Source organism: Numenius arquata, chromosome 6 (assembly GCF_964106895.1).
Source record: "Numenius arquata chromosome 6, bNumArq3.hap1.1, whole genome shotgun sequence".
In the NCBI taxonomy this organism is placed as follows: Eukaryota; Metazoa; Chordata; class Aves; order Charadriiformes; family Scolopacidae; genus Numenius; species Numenius arquata.
Genome location: NC_133581.1, coordinates 17,720,530 through 17,747,377, shown reverse-complemented (window position 1 = coordinate 17,747,377; position 26,848 = coordinate 17,720,530). Strand labels below are relative to the sequence as shown.

The following is a 26,848-nucleotide window of genomic DNA, read 5'->3' as shown; positions in this document are numbered from 1 at the left end:
CCCTGCTGTCTGAAACCACTTTGAGAGAGGAAGATGGAAACATCAGAAGCATCCCTACTGAGCAGAAGCCCCACTCTGCCACCTGGTTTAACCGACCATTACAGAAGCCAAGGGCAGTTGCATTTTGAGCCACACAAAGACAAACTACACAGTCACAGCAATGCTGTTCTGCATGCTGGACCAGGCAGAGCTAGTTCCACTAATTACATCTTGTGTTTTGACTTCTGCAAACTCTCTGTCACTGTGTCCAGGAGGCTTGTTTCATCTTTTTCTTAAGAAAAAAATTATAAAAAAAGGAGTAAGTGCCATAATTACTGCAACAAACCCCATGTTTTGAGTGGAAGTCTCACAAAGTTCTTGCTAAAAAGCTCTATAAAGCTTCCCACTATATAAAGGAAAAAGTCGTCTGGTCACAGTTTTCATAGGACCAGTTAGAGAGTTTTCATAGTTCAAAGTTAGAGAGTTCTCATTTTCATTCTCATTTCCCCTTGTTCAGTTCATCACTGTTCCAATAATTCACTTTTGGTCTAACAGGCTTTGTGTTCTCTGCAACCTGCCACCTCCCAGCCTAAGAAAAATGATATTCACCCTTTCTGAGCTACAACAGCAAGAAAGGTGCTGCTGTGTGTCAGAGGTGGAGCAATGCCCTATTTCTTCTTGCAAATACTAAGAAAAATGCTAAAACTGAAAACATAGCTAAGCAGAAGAGTGCAAGCATCCTTCCTTAAAGGAGAGAGATAGAAGAGCATACATTAAGAGGAGTGGAGACAGGCATTTGAGAAACAGGGGTTTAGCTCCCTTGTAATCAGCATAGAAACCAGCAAATGAAACTCCTGCACAGCTATTTGAATCAGCAGATTTGCTCATCACTCCTTACTCCTTTACCCTTCGACAGGCTGTCACCAGGTAAAGACTACTGACAGTCTCTAAAAAAAAAAATCCCTAAACAAAGTGTTTCAAGTCCTGGCCTAACAAAAAGAGCTTTTGCAGGAGGTACAGTGTCCTCCAGCCTACAGCACCTGACTCCAGGCAGTAACTGCTCCTCTTCCAGAACTAAAATCAGCAAGAATATAGTTCCTGAAATCTAGAATAAAACTGCACTTAAGCTCAATTTGAAACAAATTCCTTATCTCCTAAAGTCAGTTTTACAGCCTCTTATTCTGACTCCTGCTTTCCCACCTCACTTGACTGCAAATAGGCCTAGCAGCAGAGAGACCCTCTCGAAAGACTGGCCAGGTCAAGGTAAATCAATCAAAGAGGAGCCTGAGGAGGCCTCAGAAATAGGCTCCCATTAAGGAATCTGAATATAAATTAGCACCTCACCCACACAGTGCTTTTGCAAGCCTTGTTCCTTAACCAGCTCTGCTTGTAAACAGGTTGCTTTGAATACCTTTGAAGAGGTGTGTTCCTAATGTGACAGTCCTTACCTCAACAAGCTCTGTGTGGGAAGGCAGATACCCAGCGATCAGATCTCTGAGGGGATAGAAAGCTGTTCTTGTGGCCCCTGAGGCCTGCCTGCCCTCCCTGAACCTGGGTGAGCAGTGCTGCCAGGGCTCCTCTTGCGCCAGCCTGGCTGGCAGCGATGCCAGGCCAGGGAAAGCTCCTGCTGATTTTAGGGACTAGGGAAGTGTCCAGGAACACCAGGAATTCTTAAAAAATGGTAAAGAACTGCTTTCAGTCTTTTAGGTGGGCAGTGGCTGGCTTCAGTGAAAGAAGTGTTGCATGTATCCTACACACACAGACAGATGAATTTGCTTGAAAATCAGAGCAGGAAACCCAGCGTGTTACATCCTTTCCCTCCACTGACCCACCCGGAACGACTTCCACAGTAGCAGAGAGAACCAAACCCTGGGGGGAGCCCAGAAGTTGTCAGCAGGCTGTCCAGAAGCAATGATCACAGACAAAAATAACCTTAAAGATCTTTCCAAATATAGTCCCTCATTATTGGTGCTGTATCAGTTTCATTTCAAGCTGTGCCTGGCACTGTCTCTCTCTTGTTCCCTTTAAGGGAACACCAACCGGTCCTGAGGCACCAGGGCCTTTCTCTGGAAAGGGAGAATGGGGGAAACATACTTCAGTGTCATGACAGACAAAAGGACGGAGAATTCTTGCTCTCTTGCTCTTGTTCTTGTTCAACCTTCACGGCTCCCTAGTTAATCAATCATAATCAGGGTGAGCTTACCAGAGGCTCATGAAAGTCACAGGACACAGCTGTTTGAAGACACTGCTGTACCTATTGTAAGACCACTCTGCAAGCTCTAAGTTTGGGTATGGTGACATGGGGAGACTGTGTGTGGGTTGGGGGTTACTGTTAGTAAAACCTAACTCCATGCACCTGGAAGTGTTCACAGAATCACAGAATCTTTTTGGTTGGAAGGGACCTTTGAGATCATCGAGTCCAACCAACAAAAAAACCCCCCCAAAAAAACAAACAAAAAACCCAACCACCAACCACCAAAACCAAAACAAAAACCACACAAAACAAACACCCACAACCACACACCACACCACCCACAAACAGACACAAACCAACAATCTCAATCTCAGGCACTAGAGCTTGCCCTGAAGTGCCATGTCTACACATTTCTTAAATACCTCCAGGGATGGTGACTCCACCACCTCCCTGGGCAGGCTGCTCCAGTGCCTGACCACCCTCTCAGTAAAGTAATTCTTCCTAATATCTAATCTAAACCTCCCCTGCCACAACTTTACACCATTTCCTCTGGTCCTGCCATTATTCACTTGGGAGAAGAGGCCAACACCCACCTCTCTACAACCTCCTTTCAGGTAGTTGTAGAGGGCAATGAGGTCCCCCCTCAGCCTCCTCTTCTCCAAACTAAACATGCCCAGTTCCCTCAGCCTCTCCTCATATGACTTGTTCTCTAGACCCCTCACCAGCTTGGTGGCTCTCCTCTGGACACGCTCCAGCAGCTCAATGTCCTTCCTGTAGTGAGGGGCCCAGAACTGAACACAGCACTCGAGGTGAGGCCTCACCAGTGCCAAGTACAGAGGCACCATCACTTCCCTACTCCTGCTGGCCACGCTACTCCTGATAAAGTCTCACACGTCAGCCTCACAGGTCCAATTTGAGCCAGCAGGAACCAAGCTGTGTGCTTCCAGCATGGAAAAAAACAGAGATGGGAGAGGAGAATATAAAATATCTGATTTTCTTCCTTTTTGTGTCTTGGAAATTTTTACTAGCTTTCAAACAATGTTAGCAAGATCCTGCCATTTCACAAAGGAAGAAGACAGATATACCCAGTGCAGTGTCTGTGGTATCTGCAAAAAAAGCACAAAACTGTTGTCAGAATGCATCAGCTGACTCCTTGGAAGTGCTAAGTATGCCACAGTGCAGGGCAAGCCTGGTTAGGGACTGAGAAATGGACATATTTGCTTTTGAGCCATCTAGGGAATACATGAGACCTGCCAACCAAAATATGGCATTTTAAGGGACCCAGTACTGCCTTCAAGCAACTGAAGACAAATCTCAATGACTTCAGAGAAAGACAAAGTCAGGGTTAGGGTGCTTTTTGGATCTGAAGGTAAGTTCTTACAATGTGGCCCTTGCAGCTCCAGCTGCAGTAACTACAGACTGAGCAATCTCTTCCTCTGTGGGACAAGGATAAGAGCCAAACTAGCCCAGAGAAGTATGATCTGCAGCACCCTGGAAAACAGCAGGGTGTAAATCATACTTGGAGACATTAAATCTATGGTTATTCAGCCTGGAGGGAATTGCCCCCAACAAATCACAGTGGCTGCAAATCAGACTTACCACAGATGATCAGTTTGCAGCTGCAAGTTGTAGGGATCATAAGCAGACAGATGCTACTTGTTGAGTTGAACCACAACTTAGACTTGGATGTGATGATAATATTGCCCTTGTACAGGGTCCCTGTTGGGTGGGGGTTACTGGTGAAAGCACAGCTTGTGGCACAGTCATTGCCATGACTCATACTGTGGTTCTTCAGTGGGGTGATGCAACAGGAAACACAGTCCTTCCTGGGATACTGCTTCACCTTGAAGTCAAAACACTGCCGAGGACAGAGTCAGTATGGGCTGCTTCACACTGCACTCTGTTGCACATGCAAACACAGAGCTAGCATCAAGACAGAATCTTCTCCTGCACGAGTACAAATCCAAAGAGCTTAGGTATGACATTTCATGACCTGAGCCTTCTTTCCCACCAGGGAAAACTCAGGGAGGAGGAACAATGAACAATGCGCCACATTACCCTCATTATCTGACCAGTGTACCTATCTCACATGTAAACAAATACAAACTGAAAAGCAAGAGAGGAAGGAATCAGAAATCTCATTCTCCCCATAATCTTCTATGCAACTGTAAGCAAGCAATTAATTTCTTTGTTTCTTGATCTGTAAATAAGGTGTCATGTTTTTGCTCTATGGGGATATATCGATGCCTTCCCTCACTAATGCCATTAAACTGTAAAGTGCTTTTGGATATTTGGCTCCTAAGGCACTTTAGAAATGCATGATTAAATTACACCCAATTATAAACCAAAGCAGGTGATCTTGTAAAGAAAGGCTTATTGCTTTGCTGGCATTGCTCTGAGGCAATAATAGTCTACAGAATGCTCTGGGGGAATCAAGGGGAACTGCATGTGCAATTTAATTTCCATTGTCCAATGCAAATCTTCCATTTTCAGCCTGTATTTAAACACATTTCTTGAAGTCTTTATTATCTCCTTTTGCATTGGCATGGGGTCCTATCAGGTAAATCCACTGGATCCCAGAAGTAGCACTGTATGGCAAAATTCTCTTATGAGATCACATACTCAGAAAACTGCTGTATCTCCTCCTTATCCTTCAGAATTTTTCTACCATTTCTCAGGTTTGCAAATAAACCTTGTGACTTGCCATTTATAATGAAGAAAATTCACATCTGCTTATGTCCTGCTGTCCTGCCTGAAGACAGGCAGGCTGTCATCAAGGCACAACCAACCTAGCTTTTCCTCCATTTCCTACTCTCTTATACTCACCTACATACACAGAAGTTACTGTAGTTATTTTAGACTCTGTAAGGTCCAGGCCTAGAGTACTTCCATACAAGAACATGGATACAGCCATGTAAATGGAAGTGCTCTTTCTCAGCTGCACATGTAACCAAAGTAACATGCCTATGGTCTAGTTACATTACAGAGTCACAGAATCACAGAATCTTCTTGGTTGGAAGGGACCTTTGAGATCATCAAGTCCAACCAACAAAAAAAATGACAAAAAAACCCAAAAAACCAAAAACCAAAACCAAACACCAAAACAAAAACAAAACAAACACCCACAACCACACACCACACCCACCCACCCACAAACAGACGCAAACCAACAATCTCAGGCACTAGAGCATGCCCTGAAGTGCCATGTCTACACGTTTCTTAAGTACCTCCAGGGATGGTGACTCCACTACCTCCCTGGGCAGGCTGCTCCAGTGCCTGACCACCCTCTCAGTAAAGTAATTCTTCCTAATACCTAATCTAAACCTCCCCTGCCACAACTTTACACCATTTCCTCTGGTCCTGCCATTATTCACTTGGGAGATCAAGGAAGGCTGATTGTTAAATACAAATATGAAGTGTGACACTTGATTACTCATTTTAGTGTACTATTCTGTTGTTTTAATGTATTGCTCATTACTCTTAATGGAATTAGAAGACTTGTAGCAGCATGTGGATAGGCTTCTGAAGAAATATATGCATAGTCTGGTAATATATATGAATATAGAGTTTGTTTTATATTACTATATTGTTTATTACAACAGGTATAGGTCAAGCCAAAAAAAAAAAAAAAAAGGCTTGTATCTCACTATTTAGAGTAACTGCATTCTGCTTTGCCCCAGACTGGGCAGAAGGATCACTTACAATTTTGATTTGATAAGCTGGGGCGTGTACAGTTTTGTTTGGGAGGAACTGCTAATGAGACACCCTTGTTACTGATTAGGTCTGAGCAGGGAGCAACTGAACAAAGGAGAAGGCATTTACCTGATAGGCTGACTTCTGAGTGTTTAATTTAATGTGTTTTTAGGGACAGCTTACAGCTTCTGGCCCAGAAAGATGTCACACAGTCTCCCACATGTGACAAGATTTTTTTGCTTTTCATTTAGGAAACAAATCCCAGTCAGACTGGAAATATGCTACAAGACAAATGACTTGTAATGCCAATCTTTTGTTACGATAATATCACCCTCCCTGCGAATGGATGGCCCCTTGAATTTTAATTTAAACAGCATCTGTATGAACTGCTATGTAATGGGCTACACATGTGTGTAGTAAAAGGAAGCCTGGTCCTGAAGAGATTGCCATCAAAAGGATGGAATAGCACAGAAGGTGTTTTTGTGTCTATTCCCCAGGTGGGGACCTGAGGTGCCAAACAGGTTAGTGATATACCCAAGGCCACAAAGGGAGCCTGAGCGTAGCCCATAGTCTTGCATGCAAGAGCACCCACCTTCCTCCAGCACTGTCATGAGTTTTTATCCTTACCTCTGCCTTTGGAGATGTACTGCTGCTCCTGTGAATCCAGAAGGTCAGTGTCCCCAGTATCATTGCAGGGAATGACTCAAGTATTTCCTCCCTGGGAGCAGACCTGTGACAGTGTACTTATTGCTGTAGACCTTCTCTGAGGTTGTGAACCACAAGGCAGTACTGACATCACATTTCAGGGTACCATGATCAGTCTGCTAGTAGTCTTCTACATTGGAGCTGTGATTTAGGGTCACAGTGTCTGGGACTTCCTCAACCAGCTGCAGATAAGTGGGTGGTCAGGGGAAATCTAAGAATCACTCTGAGCACATTTAAGTATTGTTTGGGACCCTTTCTTTGTCCTTTTCTGGGGCAAAATTTTTCACTTCAGTTCCTCCCTTCCAAAATTATTGTGTTTCTAGGAGTACTTCTTTCCTTGATTTTCCTACCCCGAGGAACATGAAGACCAATTTGCCATGTGCAAGTAATTCCCTCCTGATGAAAAAATAAGGCTGTTAGTTTTAAACAGCACTCTCTAAAGAGATGACAAGTACAAAATATACTGCAAAGGTCCCTAACCCCCAGCAGATCATTATAGCAATATGAATCTGTCTAAGGAGCAAGCCAGCCTGCCTCCACTTGGCTGTCATAGACCCACTTGCAACGGAAATGATGTCACCAGACTGCTGAGGGGACACTGTTGTGTTTGTTAATGCTGTTGTGAGGATTTGCCTGGTTAAATAATGGCATGAAAAACCAGGCAGCATTTCTAGGGGATGTCTAGAGCAATAACTGCTTCCCCTTTTCCCTCCCCATTGGACAGAGTGAGCAAAGCCTTCCTTAGTCCTCAGCTCTGAACCATGCTGCTGGTTGCCTTGCTTGGTTAGCCTTGCTTGGCTCAGCTAACTGGGAAACGCAGTGACAAGCGGTAGGAAAAGAGGTAGGAAAATCCTTTCTGACTAGGGAGTCTTTTGCCCCTTGAGTGGAAACAACATTTTGGATCCCTCCTGTGGCATTTTTTTTGGATAAGGGGTGTGTATGATCGGGATCATTTCTTTTTTTTCAAGAAAAAACAACCTTCCCAACTCTAGTATTGATGCAGAAATTGTGTGAAATTTCCATCAGCAGAGGAATACCTTCTGTCGATACCCAGCAGTGACTGAGATGCTCAAGTTGGCTCTAGGCTGTCCCTGCAACTTGCATTTGAGTGTCATAAAGGGCTTCTCTGTAACTATTTTTGATGATGATCTGGTACAGATCACAAATAAATGGCTTGGTGCTGTGGATAAGGACTGGGAATAGTTCTTGTCCTTCCTCTTCTTGATATGCCTTCTTTTTGCCACATCGCTAGTGGTGGTGGGGAGCGCTGGCCAAGACAAACGTGCAGCTATGACATTCTGCTTCCTGACTTGAGTGGCAACAGAAACAAACCATGTCTTTGAGCACAGAAGGGATATCTGTGTCTACAGGAACCACTTGTACATGATCAGCCTGACAGAAAAAGATTTCAAGGACAGCAATCCTAGTGATTTCTTCAAGCTGTAAAGGCAATGACAGGCTTTGTCCACAGCAAAGTGCCTAGAACTGGCATGGCTTGGGAGATGCCACATAAACCTTACGTTCATTAGTTTGATCATCTTGAAAGCTGAGAGAAAACAGGTGGTGTCATACAGATAAACTTGTACAATTTAGACTGAGAGATACATTCATACACCGGGGCTGATTCTGCAAGGTACTGTAGAGCCTCAGCTCCTGCAGAAGTCTAGGCTTAAAAAAAAACCAAAGCACAGAAATTGCCCTTAGCCTCCACAGAAATGAGCTCAACTTCCATGTTAATAGAAATTGTACCTCAGAAAGGACAGTGTTGGGACCTCAAGTGTTGTCTTTACAACCTGATCACTCCCCTAGGTCACTCAAGGCTTAATAAAGAATGATTTCACTTCAGTTAGCATGAACTGCAGTTGCATGCTTGAAAAATTCTGCTTCTCGTGATGAATCAGAGAGCTTCCCCAATATCTTATGGTTTGCTGAACACTGTTGCTCCAGCTGCAGGAGGCTGGATTGTGCAGCTGACAAACTTGCGTGCACAGAAGTTCTCTACCCTCACCACCAAAGGGAGGCTTATAAAAAGACCAGCCATAAAAATAGTGAGCAGTTCTGCAGGATTTCATGAAGCAAAAGCACCGCATAAGTTTTCTCCAATAGTCAACTTATTTTCAACCAAAGTGACAGCTCATGTGATAAAGGCCAAAGGACAACTACAGCCTCCATAGCCCTGCAGCTGCATTTCATCAGATGTCCAAGAAAACTCTAATTGCAGGATTTTTCCTCTGACAGGGGAAGATGTATGAATGCATGGTGCTGTCCCACCACAAACCACCATGTGGCTCTTCAGGCTCACAGTCAGATCAAATCTATGGGGGGGATAGAAGAAAAACAGAGAAAAGAAATTTAAAAATTAAAAGAGTGAGAGATTGCACCGAAAAGTAAAGCCATTCTTCAGACTGTTGGGTCATGCATGGAAACGTGAATGAATGACTGAGACTGGAAGAAGAAACCTCCAAACTATTTCAGCAGACAGTTACGTGTACGGGTTGCAATGTTGCCAGCTCTTTTCCAAACACCTCTACCACCAGAAAAGAAATATTAATGCCTCAGCATTCAACAGCTTAGTGATGAACATCTATTCAGGAGAATTTCAGGTGAGGAAGGTGGAACAGGAACATTTAAAAATAGTTAATGTAAAATGTGAATGAGAACAAAGAAAAAGAAGAGGCAGCTTTAATGCCTCATTAGATGATTTTACTGTCTACCTTCTGCCACAAACAATTTTGTATAATGTCTGTTCTTACAGGACTTCTATACTCTTCCGTACAGTACTGCAGGTTGCCATTTGACACCAAAGAAGTTTGCTTGGAGCCTGCAGCCTCTCTGGGATTTTGGGGGGTTTCTCTATTTGGAGATGTGGTCACAAAGCTGTCCTGCACAAACTGGTTGTGTAGTTCCAAAGTGGAGACTGAGAAGAGAAACAACTATTTTTGTATTGGTCACCTGGATGTTTCTTCTGAGACTTCCTCAGTCAAGCCTGCATGTCCCCCTACTCTACAGGAATCAGTGCTATATAACATGACTCATGAATCATGCATCTTTTCTTGCTGGCACTACTGCTACTGAGGGCAGTCAGCACCATGCTTTGTTACCTGGCAGTATCTTAGACATAAAAAGTCTGAATTTCCTAATTAATAATTAAGCATTTGTAAATCCTAACCAATAAAGATTTAAATACTTTGCTACCTCAAATAGTAAGTTATCTGGGGATTTCATGGCAGGTCATGATACTTTCATTCTCAAGACATAACTACTGTCTTTGAAGCATGACCTCTGATAGTATTATTTAAACTTTAGCATGCTGGCACCTGACTGTTCATCCCATTCAAAGCACCTGAAAGAATTATAATCCAGTCTCAGTATCACCCATTTGTTGTAAATATGGTATTTCAAACATAATGGTTTATTTGCTGTAGTACCTACGCCCCTGACCCATACTCAGACAACAGTATCCACAACAGGAACTGGAGAATCTTCCAACAGTGACCTCTGTAATTACATGTGAGATTATATGAGAGAGATCAGATGGTGGAAGAAACAACTGCCATTATACCTGACATACTCATTCAGGGGACAGCTCAGCAAGAAGGATGGCAGAATGATTTTAATTTGGCTCAAGGATTGCCCAGTTTGTGCTATTCTCCATCTCCTCTCAGCATCTCTGAAAACTCAGCAAAAAGCAGAGCTTTTTAGCTTTTCTAAGTGTGCAAGATGAATGTAGCCCTTTACAAAATTACTTGTATTTTAAAAACAAAAGAAAGTAACAGCTGATGGATGGGAGTTCCAGATGGACAGATACTGCAGGTCTTACCTGAAGGTGGCATTGCTAGAATTCCTTCCTGTAGCTCCACTGATTCTCCCATACCAGCTTCATTCACATTCACCATTCATTCTGGTGCATGTTGGTCCATTTCTTGGTGTCCTCAGCTCACATCTCTAATATGTATCCTGACAGCACATCTTCCTGGTCTGGCTCCTGCCAGGCTAAGGAAATGCTGGAGTTGGAAAAATCCACCACCTTCAGCAGTCCTGGAGGGTCTGTGACAGCAGGAGAGCTGTGACACACTACTGTACCTGCAGGTCTATGCTTGCATATGTGAATAAAGAGCTGCTCCTATTTCAAGATGCCAAACCTGCAAGGTTTTAGGGTAAAAGGAGCCTTAATAAACACAGTGCAAATTCTGCCCATCAAAACAATGCAGTTCCTAAAACAACGCATGAATGTAGACCCTCTTCTAAGGTTGGCCATTTAAGAAAAAAACTCACAACTTTTGACATGAGACCATCTGAATTCAGCTTCGAAAGGGCACCTTCTAAGAACACTGACCACCACTCACTCTCCATACATGTTTGGGAGAGGTGTGTAGCATTAAAGATTTGCTTCTCTCTCTTCCTAGCTGGCTGGTGAGTTCTGCAGTACTCTGTAGTATTCCAATAATCAGTCTTGTATCGCTTTGAGTGCCTGGTGTCTCTTCTTGTTTAATAAATCCCTCTTACAGTCCTGTGTAAAGTGGACAGGTGTTATCTGGACTGCCTGGATTAGTGAATTTGCTTTCTGGCTTCCAAGATCCTGATAACATTTTTTCAAGTTCTTTTGCTAAAGATTACAGTACCTCTAATTAATAGTCATTTTTAAAAATACAGATCTTGCTTTTTGCTCTTCAGTCCACCTTGCAGCAGTCTAGTTAGATCTCCATAATATGTAAGAAGAGCAAAAGATGGAACATCAAAATATATCTGTATGTTTTTAATCAAATGAAGAGAGTCTTGTATCCGAATTCACATTCTGCTCTGAAAGTCTCAGCTAAAAATGGAGTGACCTCCCACTGCTGTCCCCAACTCAAAGAAGTCAACCAGTGCAGGAAGCCATGACAAACTTGATGCTAATGGCTTTTATACAGAACACTCATATGAGCACGCAGGGTCATAAGGAATATGGTACATATGGACAGTACATATTCTCCTAGGCCTAATGTGAAATAATGCAAGTCTTCAAATAGGAGAAGAATCATAGCTTCAGGCTTTAAACTGTTTTTGTGTTGTCTTCTGATGTAAATGAACCTGAATGCTTTCCCATCTGAGTAACTATTTAACCTCAAGGCTCTTGTCTACTACACAGAATTATCTCATTTTGTAGCTATAGCCACTTCCACATTTGGCCAGTTTTTTCTTTCTAAATTATGTGCACCTACTGAGTCCCACTCCTGTATCTATTACAAGATTCCATCAATAGGTTAAGCTATTTACTGATGGCCTCTGACAGTCTTTTGTTTTTAAAACGCTTTAGTTATATGGTCATATAGAGTAAGAACTCACTGTAACTGGCACAAAATAAAATCTGCCCATTTCAGCAGTTTTGAGGCTATTGTAATTCCTCTGGAGTTTGTCTGTGATTTTGATCTGTCCAGAATTAGGCACAAATTCTTTACTACTAAAAATCCAATTAAAAATTAAAATAAAAGAATATAAGCAACTTCCATGAATTCCACAAGAGCTTTCTTTTCTTTTAAAAGAGTTGATTGGGGGACTGATGAAAGGAGCATAGTAACATGTATGAGAAATTATTTTCTTTGTCATATGTTAGGGCCTTTGGCAACCTATATGTGAACATTAAGCACTAAAGATGCCTTAGAGCATCTCTATCATGTTGATCTCTGTTGTTTGCATATACTCAATTCCCCTCATGAGGGAATCTCTTACCACGTCCTTATTGTAATAGTTACACATTTTAAGTGAATAATATCACACTTTCAGGCAATTATAATACAATTACATTTACAGCCAACAGTATTAAGGCCTTCCTTAATCTTCAGTTAAGCTGTTAACATGATAAGCCAAGCTGGAATTTGCCTCAGTCCCTCAGATTTCAGTCATAAATGCGTAGAACTGATCATCACATAGATGTTTAAGAAAACTAGGTATTAAATGGTGAAAGAAACATACTGAGGGGATCCTTTGCAATGAGAGGCTGAGGGCATGCTGAGAAGTCCAGGGACTGCAGGGTTCACAGATATCACATGGAACTCCTGTATCTTCCAGAAAACCATCCTCTTTGAATCTGGTATCTAGAGACACATGTTACAATTACACAACTCTCTAATCACCCATAAAAGTGTTCCCAAGTGGTCACTATTTTTTTTAATTGCTTTTGGATTGAGATAAACCAAGAAGAAATTTCAGCTCATGAACTGCTGGAGAACAATATAAATTTCAGGGGTTCAGGGAGCCTCATGGTCTGCTCCATTTTCGTATCTCTCTCCCAAAGGAGGAGATGGAATGTTGATGGATATAAGAGGAAAAATGCATAATTTGCTTTCCACTAGATTATGGTCTATAGCCTAGTATAATCATACATGTTGGGGAAAAAAATCTTCATGTCTTGCTCCACTGACTTCAGTGGAATTGCCCATGAGGTGACAAACTCAATAGAGTGGCCAAGCCTTTCACAACCCAGACTTCAAGCAAGGTTAAAACTCCATTCAGTTTTGAAAAAAACCTCGGTATTTGAGTAATTTGCCTTAAAAAGTGTTTCCATTATTTACCATGAGTAATAATGGTACTTTAAGGATATTTTTGGATAGTGTGACTGATTGCAACTTAATTAATATGAAAGTCCAACATTTTGAAAGAGACGGAGGAAAGAATCCAAGAAAGAACCAAAATATTAACAGAAAAGAAAAAGCAAAAGTCTCGTTAGTCAGATCCTGCTGTTGATAGGAACACTCCCATGTGTTTTACAAGCTGTGCTAGACATGGATCATATGGTTGCTATCTGATGGATACAACAAAATCAGTCACTAGTGTAATTTAGTTCGGGTCTAAGACAGGGAAAAGAAGTCAAATTTAGGTAGGAAGAAATGTAAAATACAGATGTTTGAAATTAGGCACCCATAGGTGCCTAATCCGTAGGTGTGACTTTCAGAGGTTCTGCCCTCTCATTGTTGCCTGTCGGTATCAAGCCATTTCTATTTGAGGGCTGAAAATCTCACTTTGAACAGCATATATCAAAACATGTATCTTGCTAGATACCATGATGACATTTTCCTTGATTAATCAATACTCAGCTTTGCTTTCAAAGCTTATCTAACTTTCCTTCTACATAAACCAGATAATAATCTTGGTCTGACCTTGGACTGGCTCCTTGGTGACTGGAACACAAAGATCGCTGCCTTTCTTCCTTTTTTTTTTATGATGTAACCTTGCACTGGGGAGCCTCCATCCTGGGCTGGGAAGTTCCAGGTGATGGGGACATCTTCTTTCCTGACATCTACAACTTGAGGCTGAGACACCTGTCTCAGAGGCTCTACACAGAAGAAAATCAAATTAGTGCAGTACAATCAGAATTCATTGACTCCAAGTTGTGTGTATGTGCTATGTGTGCGTATAAATATATATATGTACATACAGCAAGAAGTCAAGGAGGGTAACTTGTATGTTAAGGTTTATTCATAGCTACAACCTTTTTCTAAAGACTCTTTCTTTGCCATCTATTTCCCTTTGTCATTGCAAAGGTTGAAACATTTCAATTCTTGCACTTATTCCAAAAATGAGCTCTTTCTGCAATGCATTACAGAGCGGTTCAGAAATGCCTTCCCTAATCCAAGTTTGGACAAAATTACAAAGTTTTAGATGAGAACTGACATATTTACTTCAATTTGGCAATTTTCTTTCTGAAATGTTTCAATAGGCCAGACTTGCTGTTTGCACTGTATCTTCTGTGATACACTCTGACCTTGGGGAAAAGTGACTGCAAATCCCCTTTCACTGGGGATCTCAGTCCATAAAGGAAAAATGGGAACAAGAGGTACCCGAGCTGTAACTCCCAGAAGATAGTTCAGCAGTGTTTTCTAACCAAGTTAGATTTTGGCTGACATATTTTCTTTTTTGGCTGCAAAACAAAATGTTTTTAAGCATTCCCTTTTAAATTATCTTCCCTCCTCCCCCACAATATTTTCCAGAGAAAGCCACTTTTCATTTCTGCTGTATCCCACTAAGCTTACGTAACTGTCACTAGAACAGAGTGTCAGTCAGTCCTCTCTTGTGGCCAGTCCATGTTGAGGGTTTTCTCAGTCTACAAACCCTTGCAGTGAAAGGACCTGGGTATTTGTTTGATCCTGGCTATCAGCACAAAGCAGCTTCTAAGCTCTGTCCTTGGAATTTGTCCTGTGAAGCACAGGGGACAGTGTTCTTTTGGGGACTGGCAAGGAGGAGGAGGACAAACATGATGGGAAGCAGAACTGTGAAACCACATTAGAAACAGCTGACTAATAGGGTCTCCAGCAAAAATTTCTCCTGTTTCAAGGGCTTGATGAGGCCCTCAGAGTTGATGGCACATATTCTGAATTAGTAGGCTTTCCCTGCCTCCACCTTGTCTGTAGGAAATGTGGTGTAGTTGCTTTCCACCACCCCTACTTTGATCCATGATTTTTTCTCCAGCCATCCTCCTCTTGACGATGAAGCAAGTCACCTGCTTTTCTCCATTGCCTTTGGGTGCTTTCCATCTCATTTTTCATTTCCCCCATGTGTTACAAGAACTCTGCTTTTCAGTTTGTCTGCAGTGTGAGTGGCTGACCACTCTTCCTCTGTCACCTCAATGCCATCTTTGAACCATGTGACTTTGGGCATTGGCTTTGCCTTGAAAGGCACCTTGATGCTCACTGTATGCTCAGTCTTCACAGTAACGCTGTGTGCAGCAAAAAGCTCGAGGACGGATTCTTCAATAATAGGAGAATCTGGAAAGAACAGAGACATCTGAAGGCTGCAGCTGCAAATATAGCTTGACATCTTTCCTTTGTCTGCAAGTTCCCAGAAAAGGTGGTCCAAAGCTGGGCCCTTCATACACTCCTTCATGTTTTTAATATAAGAATCCTGTATTTTGTCAAAGTCTTTGAGGACACTCAAAATATTCAGCATGTTTTGATTCAGTTAATTTAGTTCTGTTTCTTGTAGTGGGAGCTGGCTGACCTCCTTTAGTTGTTCAGCTCAGCAGAAAAAGAGGGACGTCTGGGAGACAGCAAGCCCCAAAGCTCCTCACTTCCCTAGAGCCTGGAGATTTGATTCCAGGTAGTTTGTAAGTTTTGCAAGGCACAAGAAGAAGCCCTTTGTGCTGTTCTTCCCTAAGGCCACACTGGGATATCTATGATCATGATAAAGGTAGTAGAATCAAAGTTAGGTACTGCTTATAAAGAAAATGATCCCTCATTTGTTAAGAGTAATATGGGAAAACAATAAGGGTGTCCTGCACACAAGAAAGAAAAAATAGCCACGCTCCAAAACATATTTGGTGGTTTTCCTTTTATTTTTGTCACACAATGGGTATGTTTAAAAACTATAATCTGCTGCTGGAAGTTATAAAAAGGCATCAAAAATTTTTTTTGAATGCGGGAAACCCAAGCCTCCCTATGCAAAAGCTTTGCTGTGGATGGGTTTTTAGTGCAACACAGGTATGGTAAGTATTCTGTACTGCAGCCACAACATCCTTACAGCTGCGTTTATCCCGCTCTCCAGGCAGTGGTATCTATCCACTTTGCCTTGATTCAGCAGACAGAAAGAGGCTTATTTCCCTGCTGCAGACAAGTCTGAAAGTCCATCTGGCGCCATCTGGCTGCCAAGAGCCAAGTAATACGCATATTTATATATTTCTATATATAATTTCAGAAAAGGTGTTTTTCTTGTTGCTCATGACAACAGTGTTTGAAGTAAAGGCTCAGGCCAAATTTCTTGATTACTGATTTATAAACACAGAAACCTATTCTTAGTCACTTAAAATCAACCAGTATGACTGTTCAATTTTCTCCCCTCAGGGAAGAAAGAAGCAGGAAGAAGAGGTTTTGCTCAAGCACATAGACAAGCCTGTAAAATGGTACAGGCAGAGGTAAGGAGACCTGGTGAAGCACTGATTCTTCAAGTGTTTGTGTACACCTGTTAAAGAGCAGTAAGGAGATGGGGTGGCTACCTCCAACAGCAACTGTTGCTCCACTCTCTGTCCCCTTGGCTCTGAACATCTACCTCCCTTCAAGCTCCTCTCCCATTCTGTCAATGACAAGTCTGCGGATGGCTCCCTGCTTTTCTATCCAGATCCTTTTCATGTCTGTAATCTATCAAGAAGATTGAGGCAGGAAACAACACACATTGCAACAAATACCACTTTCAGCCCTGTCCCTGAATCCTCTGATCAACGTTTCCTGTTCTAAGATGACTAAGGGGTCAGGATTTCTGTCTCCTACTCTGGTAAAAAGCTCTGTGATCTATGGACAAAATGAATTCAGTGTTACGTGGACAGTGTGATCTTTGCATCTGCATAGATGAGCCACATGGCATGTAACAAAGGGTGTGCATCAGCATGCAAAGGATACATGTACTGATTACTCTGAAAATCAGAGCCTGGGAGAGAAAGAAGGGTGGGTGGTGAGAAGCCAACCTTGTGGGAAAGAATGCGAGTCTACAGGTTGAGAAAATGGGTTAGAAAATGTGAAAGCATCTTTACAGGAGACTGGGAAGGAATATGTTGAAAGAGCCAAGATTCAAAGCCAAAACTTAACTGAGGCTGTAGTAGACCAGGAAGGATTAGATTCATTCTTGTCTGATCTGTCCATCTGTTGTCCTGAGTCAAAAGCCCTTTATCAAAACCAGGCTAAGTCCCCCACACAGTAGCTATTTGGAGAAAAATTCCCACTAGGGTTTTGCAGCCTTTCATTATACAGACAATACCATGGGCATTTTACCTCTTTGCCATCATTGAGCCATATTGCTCAAGCAAATGTCTCTGGAAGAAATCCCGATGGAAGCATGTGAACAGGAAAACTGTGTAGAATGATTGTTGACTGAGCACTTCAAACACCAAGGAGGTACTTAATGGCAGGGAGACCTCATAACAAAATGTACAGGCCCTCAGGATGAAAGTGGTTTAGTAGATTGGACATCATGGGAAGAAATGGGGATGGAGAAAGACTGTTCCTTAGTACTTTTTGCCTTTCATTGTGGGTGTTCACTAGAGGGAACGTAGCTATAAGGACACCAAAGCTGAAGCAAAACACAGCCTCTTGGCACTGCTCCAGAACCTTAGCTGGTCCAGAGGAGCCAAACCAGCCAAACCCTTCCTCTACTGCCTACATAATATTTGTATCTGAACCTGAACTCCACATGGGGAAAGATGAATCTGTAACTAAGGCATCAGTCTGCAATTGCAGTGTGCACAGAAGTCAGAGGCAGCTCAGCCATGGCTTTCCAGATTACCTGTGCCAGAGGAGTGGTCAGAGAAGGCCTCTGCCCCAACACTGTCCCTTCAGGCCACCCTGGCCATGGCCCACAGAGGCACTCACATACCAGGCCTGGCACCCATCCTCCAGGAGCCAGGGCTTCCTTCCCCACTGCCAGCCACACTCAACCCTGGCCACAGACTCCTCGTCAGGCGGCACACCTGGAAAGCCCAGGGCTGGGGATGCCATTGGGAAACCGCTTCCTTCTGGCCCGTTTTGGGAAAACAAGATGAGAAATACATGGCCAAAATACAACTAACGGAGTGACCTCCATCCAAGTCCATAAACCAGAACAGGGTTTGTGGGGCATCATCTGACACAGAAAACATAGGACTGTTAGGAAGAGACCAGCCTCACAGAGATATCTGTCAGGGATGGGCACTAGGGCAGATCAATCTTCCATATGAGAAAATCTACTTGACCTCACAGGTGAGCTTCTTTTGGCCCCTGAAGTTTCCTTCGTATCATCTTACCAACTGAATATTCAGTTGTTACTGAGCCTGTGAAGGATACACTACTATAATTTTATCCTCCTTCCATGCAGTTCATTTTAAAATGGTCTTCAAATGCTGCGCTTTTCATGGAAGGCACCTGGGCATAGTTCAAGGCTGGTACACTTCTAACAGAAGTCATCTCAAATATTAACAGCCACTAAAATCCACACCCTAACTTTGAAGTTCTCCTCCAGCCCATGCTGAAAGTTTTCCAACTTTTTCCCCTGCTCTTAACAGCCTTGTGTCTTTCTCTAAAGATCATAGACTTAAGTTTACAGTATCAATAATGCTACTGCAAAATTAATTCACAGAATAAAAGTGATATTAAATATTTACCAGTCTCATGTTGTGTTGCTGGTCCTCAGCAGACTGCAGTCGAAAGTCCCATGGGTGGCTTTAAAGAATCAGGATAAGAATTCCTTAGGACAACTCTGATTGAAATAAAAAACACGGTATGCTTTACTAAGCTGGTTTAGGTGACGCGTAAGGACTTAAATGGAAGATTTACTGCTTTATGTTTCTGCCACTTTATACAGCAAAGGGAAGTCCTTAATTATTATCTGCATGCTACCAAGAGGGGGACAGACTAATGGCTTATTCCATGCTAAACAATAAATAGACTGCAGAGCAATGTTATTTCACATCAGTTTCCTGGCTGTTATAGCAAAGCAGCACTGCTCGTCTGCAGAATTCACTGAAGAACAGTGTAAAGATAACTATTCCTCCTCTTCTTCCTCTCTTGAGCCATTCACACTTACCTTCCAGAGTTACACTGGCACTGCTGTACTGCTCACTAGGGTCACTGTCTTGTGTAGCCTACAATTGCTGTGCAAGCTCCTGAGTCACTCGGCTCAGCAGCACTAATGTTAAGCTCTGCTCTCTTCCCTTCATGCTTCATGATGTACTGAGGAGACCTCTCAATCACTCGTCCAGTCTGTGTCCCCTCCAGGATGACATCTTCAGAAGTCATCACACATTCCAGGCAGGCTTTTCTCTTTTTTTTTTAACTTGGGTGCTCTTGAGATTGCTGATGAACTGAATTGGAACCCCTGGGAAAGTGGAAGGGGTTGGCAAGAAAAAATGGCACATACCAACACGCACCTTATAAATAAAAACAGGAGGCTTTGCCTTTGCAGGATATAACATGGGATCCTGTGCAGGAGAGATTCCAGGCTTGGGACTTTACTTCCAGTGTGAAAATAAGGTCTTGATGCTCCTCTGTTTTCCTGTCCACAAACTAACTTTATGAGACTGTGGCTTCCATGTTTTTCAGCCCACGCTCTGGGGCTTTGTGTTTCAGCTTTCTGGATTTTGCAGCTTAAACACTGTTATCTTGCGTTTGATCCACACACTGCCCAAAGATGCTTACTTTGCATTACTTATGATCAATGAAGAGTGGAGTGTTCTGCTCTGCACTATAACTCCAGTCTCAGCACTGGAGTTCTTTAAAGTCAGTGGATGGAACACCCTTAATTTTCATAGTGTGGGCCAATCTGTCATCAGATGTGATTATTTCATACTTATCATCCCACTTCAACTCTTTCCCATTGAACTTCTAGGGGAATTTTTGCACTTTCTGTGGCAGGCAGATTTCAAACACTGCTGTCTGTCTTTCAGTCACCTTTGGTGGTTTCAGTTCTATCAGGAGTTAGGGGCTCATCTGTTAAAATACCAAAAAGACAAATATTCATTCTGTTATGCTTAGTTCCTAATCTCAGATTTCCCACACTAAATAGTTAGACTTCAGTGAAGTAATTTTGTTTTCTTTCTTGAGTGGCAGCAGAAAGATCAATTCATTCCTTCAACTTCAGTGGAAATTAAGCTAACTACAGTTCATAATGTTCAGTAAAAGTTGCATATAATTTTACAAAGCTGGTTACCAACAGACACACTACTTTTCTGTTCAGTTCTTCTGTCTTAGCTCTGCTTTTTTTCCCCTCCTCTCCTTTACTGCAGGTCATTGTAAAGTAAATGGCTTCAGGCAACTGCAGATGACATCTAAAAGCATACCTAGGACCATTTGGCAAGCTGAAAGAGGACTGACATCTTCCTGCATTATCTGTCAAGAGTGCTGCAGTGCCTGGCACAGGATCACTATTTGGCTTAAGTAAGGTAATTTACCACACTACCAAATAGCCTGTGCCCGAGCTCTGCTAAGGGCTTTATCAAAAAGTTAAGTATTGTACTTAAAGAATGGTACTTATCACAAAGCATATCTTTAAGAGATGGTCCCACTAAAAGGTATGACAGGTGGGCAGCATCACTTCTACTTAGCATTGATTTAAAGCAAGTTTGCTGTATATAATGTGGTTGGTTTTCTTTCAAACAGCAGGCACATATTTGGCTGGTTGTATGACGCATATGCAGATGAAAAAAGATCGTTCTCATTATGCCCAGGCCCATCCACTCACTCCTAAGTCCTGTAACACTGTTTGAGGAAAGTTCACTTCCACTAAGAGGATAGTGCCAAGGTGCAATTTGTCATTCCCATCTTTTCCCCTAAAACTGGTCCAAATTCAGTAGTGACTCACACCTTTGCCACACTGATGGTCAGTGGAGAATTTGGCTTATTATGTGTAATAACTAGGCTTCAAACTGAAATCTGCTGTCTCATGAAAGGTGTTTTCACATGGGTGATCTGGTAATTGTGGGTTGGTTTATGACTTGTGCAATGTTAGATTTCTGTTTGAGCCTAAAAAGACCAGTAAATCATGAATGTTGCAAAGCCATAATAAAAGAAAGTAGGTAACAGTTTGGCCCACCAATTTTGACCCTCAAATTTTTGTCTGTAGATGTCGACATTGTACAGAGAACCTCATGTATCCGGGAACAAATCTTACCTATCACTCTCAGCAAAACAGAGAACTTCTGAGCCACGAAAAGCCTGTAGGTGCCTAGGTCTTTCCCATTCACATTGGTGATGCACAGCATACATTTCATACCTATATGCATCATATCATTTTTTCTTCTCCAGGAATATGGAGAACACAAAGGCTCTTCCCCATAACAAGCACAATGCTTGCACCTTTGAAAACACGTTCTTTTTGTGCAGTGGGCAGAGAGGGAAAGACACACAGTGCTCAGTTTAAAGTCAGCTAGGGATAGATTCTCTCATCCTGCTTCACCCCACTCTACTTGCAGCAAATCTGTCGTGCAAAGACCCTCCATTTTGTCTAAGTTACAAATTCTTCAAAGCCTAGTCGTTAGTAACTGGTCTAGTCACTAATCAAGCCAGACCTGGAGAGCTTACCTTTGGTCATGATCAAGGATACTGTGTAGATGGCATCAGTGTGGGTATTGGAAACTACACACTTATAGTTATCTGTATCATCTCAGGAGAAGCATTCATATTGGAAAGAAAAAAAAAAAACACATAGGGAAAGCACTATGCGAAAACTCCACATAAATTGGGTGGTGGGGAGCAGATACAACAAATGTATTAGTGAATTCCTCTTTTTATTTGTGTCTAAGTCAGTATTTTTGAAATCATTAACAGAATTGAGCTGTTGAAAATCCAGGATCTCTGAAGGCAGAAATTTTGAGGCCAAATCCAATGCTCCTTCTTCCCTAACGATCCCTCACAACCTTCCCAAAGTCTCAAAGACAGACAGAAGTCTTCCCACTGACAGTGATATATTTTGGATCGGGTCCATTCTTGGCCTAAGGCGCAAAATGAAGACACATTTCTTCTCAGAGACATCCTTTTATTCTGGTGCTCTATATTGAAAGTGAGTATCACCCCTGAACTGCATAAACAATACAGAGACCAGAGGAGAGAATGGAAGCTGTTGGACTCTGGAGTACTGTAGGAAAAGAAAAAGAGTGTGACCTTCCCCAGCTGGCAGACTTGTAAGCAAAGGAATGCCTGAGAAAAGAGATGAGTTATAGTGAACTAAGAATTAAGGAGAGAAAGAGACAGAGCAAGGGAAGTGAAGAAGAAAGGCATAAATTTTGCAGCCATGGGACATCACAAATTAAACAGGGCTGAACTGGGACATGTCTTGAATATTATGAATTATTAAGATTTAGTGTTGATTTTTCCTGAATGGCACACAAGAGGCATTAGGGCCTCACTGTGCTAAACACAAAATCAAGTAACAAAAATAATGGTTCCTGCCCTGATGCTCTTTTTCTGTTGATTGGAAGCACTGCCCTATAAACACCCAACAGCATTTGAAAGTAGCAGTATTGCAGTAGGCCAGCGGCAAATGAGGACGTTTTTATTACTGCTGAGGAATACTGTAGTGCTTAAATTTTTCTTTTTTACAGCTTTAACTGTGGAGATAATAAAATAAATGAGCTAATGGAGAGAAAAAAGGTGTTACCTTAGCACATACTTCTTAAAAAGATTGTCAAAAACATTCTGGATTCTTCCTCTATTGGTACCCACTCTCTCTTTTCCATGTCATATTAGGCTTTGGTTTACTTTTAACTTTAGCTCAGAATATTGCTCTGTCTCCTAAAATTCAAGAAGAAACACTGGAATTAATGAATGAATGAGTGAAATGGAACAGGGGCCTGTTACCTACTTTCTCTGTTTGGGTTTATTTTAAATGCATGATTGCTTTTCCTGTCTGCTTTATGGAGAAGATTAGATTAACCTTGCTTTACTTTACTTACTGTACTTATTACAACTTTACATCCATCACAGATACCACTCTGGGAATTAAATTTGTTCAATAGCAGTGCTCTGTACACTGACAGGAATGATTTGTGATTTTTTTGTGATATATAATAAAGACTCATATGATCTTTCTGTCACTTTAGACAGTCACAGATCTGTCATACGGGAGAGATTATACATGATGGAAAGGCTTATTTACTTATGCATTAAAGGTCACATTCTTTCAGCCCCAGGCAAATCATTTGATCATGAGTTTTGCATAAATAAGAACTTCTGTATTTACATCAGTAAGGACAGGTTTCCAGCAGCTAAAATGAACAGCAGCTTTCCTACTGATTATGACTGATCCACAACAAATCTCTAAAACCAGTGAGGATGGGCATAGGTAACTGCAGTTTGCACCTGTTTTTGTTTACCACTCATCCGGTTGTAGAAGATGACGGAGCATATTTACTTGCATGAGGTAGGTGAATATACCTAAAAGTACCTGAAAAATGCAGCAGTTGTTGGCATATGCTGCATAAAGAACAGTCACCAGAAATTGTTGTTACTCACCCTCGGGTGTTACCAGTGGACAAGGTTTTTCCACAAATTCAGGAATGCTTTCTCCAGCAAGGATCTCAAAGGACCACGTCAACATGCTAAAAGACTCCAATAAGGCAGAAGATTTCCTAGAAATAAGATCTTCTGATGGGGAAAAAATATGTTAATCAAGCAGAACAGAGAGGTACTCTTTGAAGTATTTATTTACCAGGAGTGGAAAGAGTGGATACAACAAGAAGCCGTAAAACATGAAGTTACACGGAAAATTGCCCCAGTCAGTAAAAACTCTTTGGAGAGGAAGATTTGTGCAGTAGGAAGAGTGCTAGCTGTCCATAGGAGACTGTTGATCAATTCCTTGCTTCTTTCCAGTCTTTCTGCAGGATTTTGGGCAAGTAATTTTCTTTCTCTGTACTTGTTTTGTCATCTTCACAATGGGAAAATTGGGCTGCCTTGCTGCACAGGGGTGCTGCAAGGTGCTTTGATGTTAGATGTCATTCAAGAAAGGTATCAAAACTGGAAGTATCAAAAGGCCCACTGGGACTTACTCTGTTCTGCACAAACTGTACCAATCTCCTGAGTGCGGCTCATGCCCTGTGTTTAGACAAATGCCCATAGTTTAAGCTCCTCCTTTAAGCTGTTCATTTCAGGAGGCTCCAAAGAGCTGGATTTTTCTATCAGAATGAACCAATTGAGTTTGTTCTTTTTTTTTTCCAACCAGACTGACCAGTAAAGAGCTGTCCCTGAATACTTATTTCTAAGCTACATACAAACGCCTCACTGGAACGGAGACATTTTTCTGTGTTTAATAGCAAAAGGTCTCAGTTTTACACCAGGAAAATCAATAGAAACTCTACTACCAACTTGGATTATTATGGCTTATTCATTTAGACTATTTCATTGCACTTCTCCTTAATCAAGGACCTCCTCAGCTCTCCTAAGTATATCACATACAGTGGGATATGTGAATGCTACATGGGCACACACCCTGCTCTCGGTAGACGTGGCTGGGAACAGTGTCATTGTCCTCGCTGAAGTGTCAAGACAGAACCGGTAAGGAGGTTACTTTAATCCAAAGTAATCAAAGCAAGACAAAATGTTTCTAACCAAAGCATATGGGTGATGCAGGAGCAATACCTGTTGTCTTGCACAAGCAGGTAGACAATGTGCTGGCCTTTGAGAAGAACAAAACTATTCACTTCCCCCTCAGCAGAAGGCAAACCCCACCCCACGGATGCAGCCCACCTTTTGTCAGCATCACCAAGCAGGCCATGTGACTGTAATATGGGAAAAAATTCTGTCACCATATAGCCCGTTTCCAGCAGGGACTGTTGCCTATAGCTATGCCAAGGCTGGTCCCAGTACGGAAGGCAGTCTGGAGAAAAGGGATGACTACTCAATTCTAGTCCTTGAGGAATGAGTACTGTTCATCTAGAAATTGTAGCCCCCTGTTTCTCTATCTAGCAAGACAGATACAGTAAGGAATGGTAGTCTCTGACACGGTTGTGTGCTGCTGAAGGAAATCAACCCAAACACAAGCCTCTCCAAGATTTGGGGGCAAAAATGATAAAGCTACAATTATGCACTGCAACGTAGAAGATACAGTCCACAGGGAAGACAATGTTAAGACCATTTGACCTTAAGACTTTGCTTTGTTGCCAGCAGAAATTATAGCTATGCCAAAAGTGCTCTGTTTCGGGCACCCTCCCAAGGAAATCCTTTTCCTTATCAGAATATATATACCCTGATCTCCTTGCTCAGCTGGCCCTTATCTCCAGCCTGCCTGTACAAGAGACAAATGTTCTCTGACTCTTATGCACAGAAGACAGTCTAGGATAGAGAATCTTCACTTATCTATCTCTGTATACCCTTTAAAATTATGCAGGGATATCATGCATCTCTAGACCCTGTTATGTCTTTCCTCTTCTGCTCAGAAATTTTTCCACAGAGACACAATTTTTAAATCTTTCCTGCTAACCAGGAAGGCAAGAGAAAGAGACCACTCTTGCTTTTGCCTGGTCTGCCCAAAGGTGTTCCCCCGGCCCCATACCACCCTTTCTCACTGTTCTGTTCTCACCCTCTCACTCTTGCATACCAATGGTCATTGGTGCTGCTGACAGCAATGACTAGGCTTGGTTAGGAAGAGACAAGATTGTTACTCTACAATCCCAAATGCCCTAGAAAAGAGTGTATTTTACCCTCAGTCATTACAGGGCAAATTCACACCAGTAGCACCAAGTGCTAAAATGAGAAGGCATATAGCATGCTGCTTTACTCACCTGCCTCACTGCACAACTCTCTACCTACCGTCAGATTTATTTGGATTTTCAGATCCTACAAAGCTCGCAGGGTGACATGGTTTAAAAGCCAACCCACCATTTTAACAGTTCCTCTTTTCACCTTAAAAATAGAATTCCCTTTCGTAATCAAATTTTTTATCCTTGGCCACAGATTTTCTGAACATGAAAATGTTATAGGTTAAGATCCAGTAGCTTGTGCCAGCTAAGGAGCAGAAATGGCTGGTAAGAAAAAGATTTTTTCTAAGTTCCCGGGTTATTATCTTTTGTTATCCTTCAGTCAGGAGAGAAAGCACTCTTGTTCAAAAACATTGCCCTTAATAGTAAATGATGAGCTTTTAAGAGCCTCGTCAGATTACAAGATTTCCTGTTTCTTGATGAGACTGGAACTGACTTCCAGACCCCAAAAGGTTGCGCTTGAAGGATGTGACATTGTCTGTTACTGCTCATCACCATGACTCAACTTGCTCATACCTTGACTGTAAGCAAGAAAAAATCACAAAATGATAAAGCAGACAACCCTCTGTGCTTAGGAACACAGATACACCATGAATCAACCCGTGGATACTCTGCAGAGAGATTAACTTAATTCGTCACATATAGTCTGGCTATCACATTGTATTTACGATGGCTGCTATTAACAGAATCAGCACAAATTTACAAGGCAAAGCAGATCTCAAGAAAAGACTTGCCAGTACCACTGAAATACACACCACAAAGACTTGGTACAAGTGAATGGTAATTTTAGTTTCAGTTACAGAAGACGGAGTTGGACAAGTTTGACTAATTCTTTTGTAGGTAACTGAGTCTTCCCTACACCATACTTTTCGCAGTTCATTTATTCCTGGCTTTAAGTGTCTCAAGTAGTTACACTTCTGAGTGGTACTTCACAAGGTTCCTTTCTTCGAAAGGGAAGGAAAGGAAAAGCAAAGCAGATATGAGAATAAAGCTATTGATCTGACACAGCCAGTTTCCACCCTGCCTGCCCACAGCCACAGAATACAATGTGCTAGGACATTCTTGAGAATATCTTTTTTTCCCCCAGTTATTCCTAC

The 26,848-nt window shown here is 42.1% G+C and overlaps 1 protein-coding gene across 1 annotated transcript; it reads right to left on the bottom strand.

Annotated features, from left to right (window-relative positions):
- Positions 1 to 203: 203 nt before the first annotated feature.
- IGSF22 (immunoglobulin superfamily member 22) lies at positions 204 to 24,087 on the bottom strand. The gene is given in 29 exon segments (XM_074148745.1): positions 204 to 271; positions 3,773 to 4,031; positions 6,477 to 6,570; positions 6,572 to 6,784; positions 7,665 to 7,819; positions 8,808 to 8,886; positions 9,338 to 9,488; positions 10,392 to 10,463; positions 10,466 to 10,618; positions 12,524 to 12,543; positions 12,545 to 12,607; positions 12,609 to 12,645; positions 13,708 to 13,765; positions 13,768 to 13,883; positions 14,846 to 14,881; positions 14,884 to 15,010; positions 15,012 to 15,081; positions 15,156 to 15,312; positions 16,536 to 16,677; positions 17,305 to 17,330; positions 19,091 to 19,151; positions 19,153 to 19,335; positions 19,338 to 19,381; positions 19,800 to 19,981; positions 19,983 to 19,992; positions 21,583 to 21,663; positions 22,723 to 22,791; positions 23,512 to 23,643; positions 24,045 to 24,087. Coding segments are annotated over 29 exon segments (2,901 nt in total).
- Between the last annotated feature and the right edge of the window lie 2,761 nt (positions 24,088 to 26,848).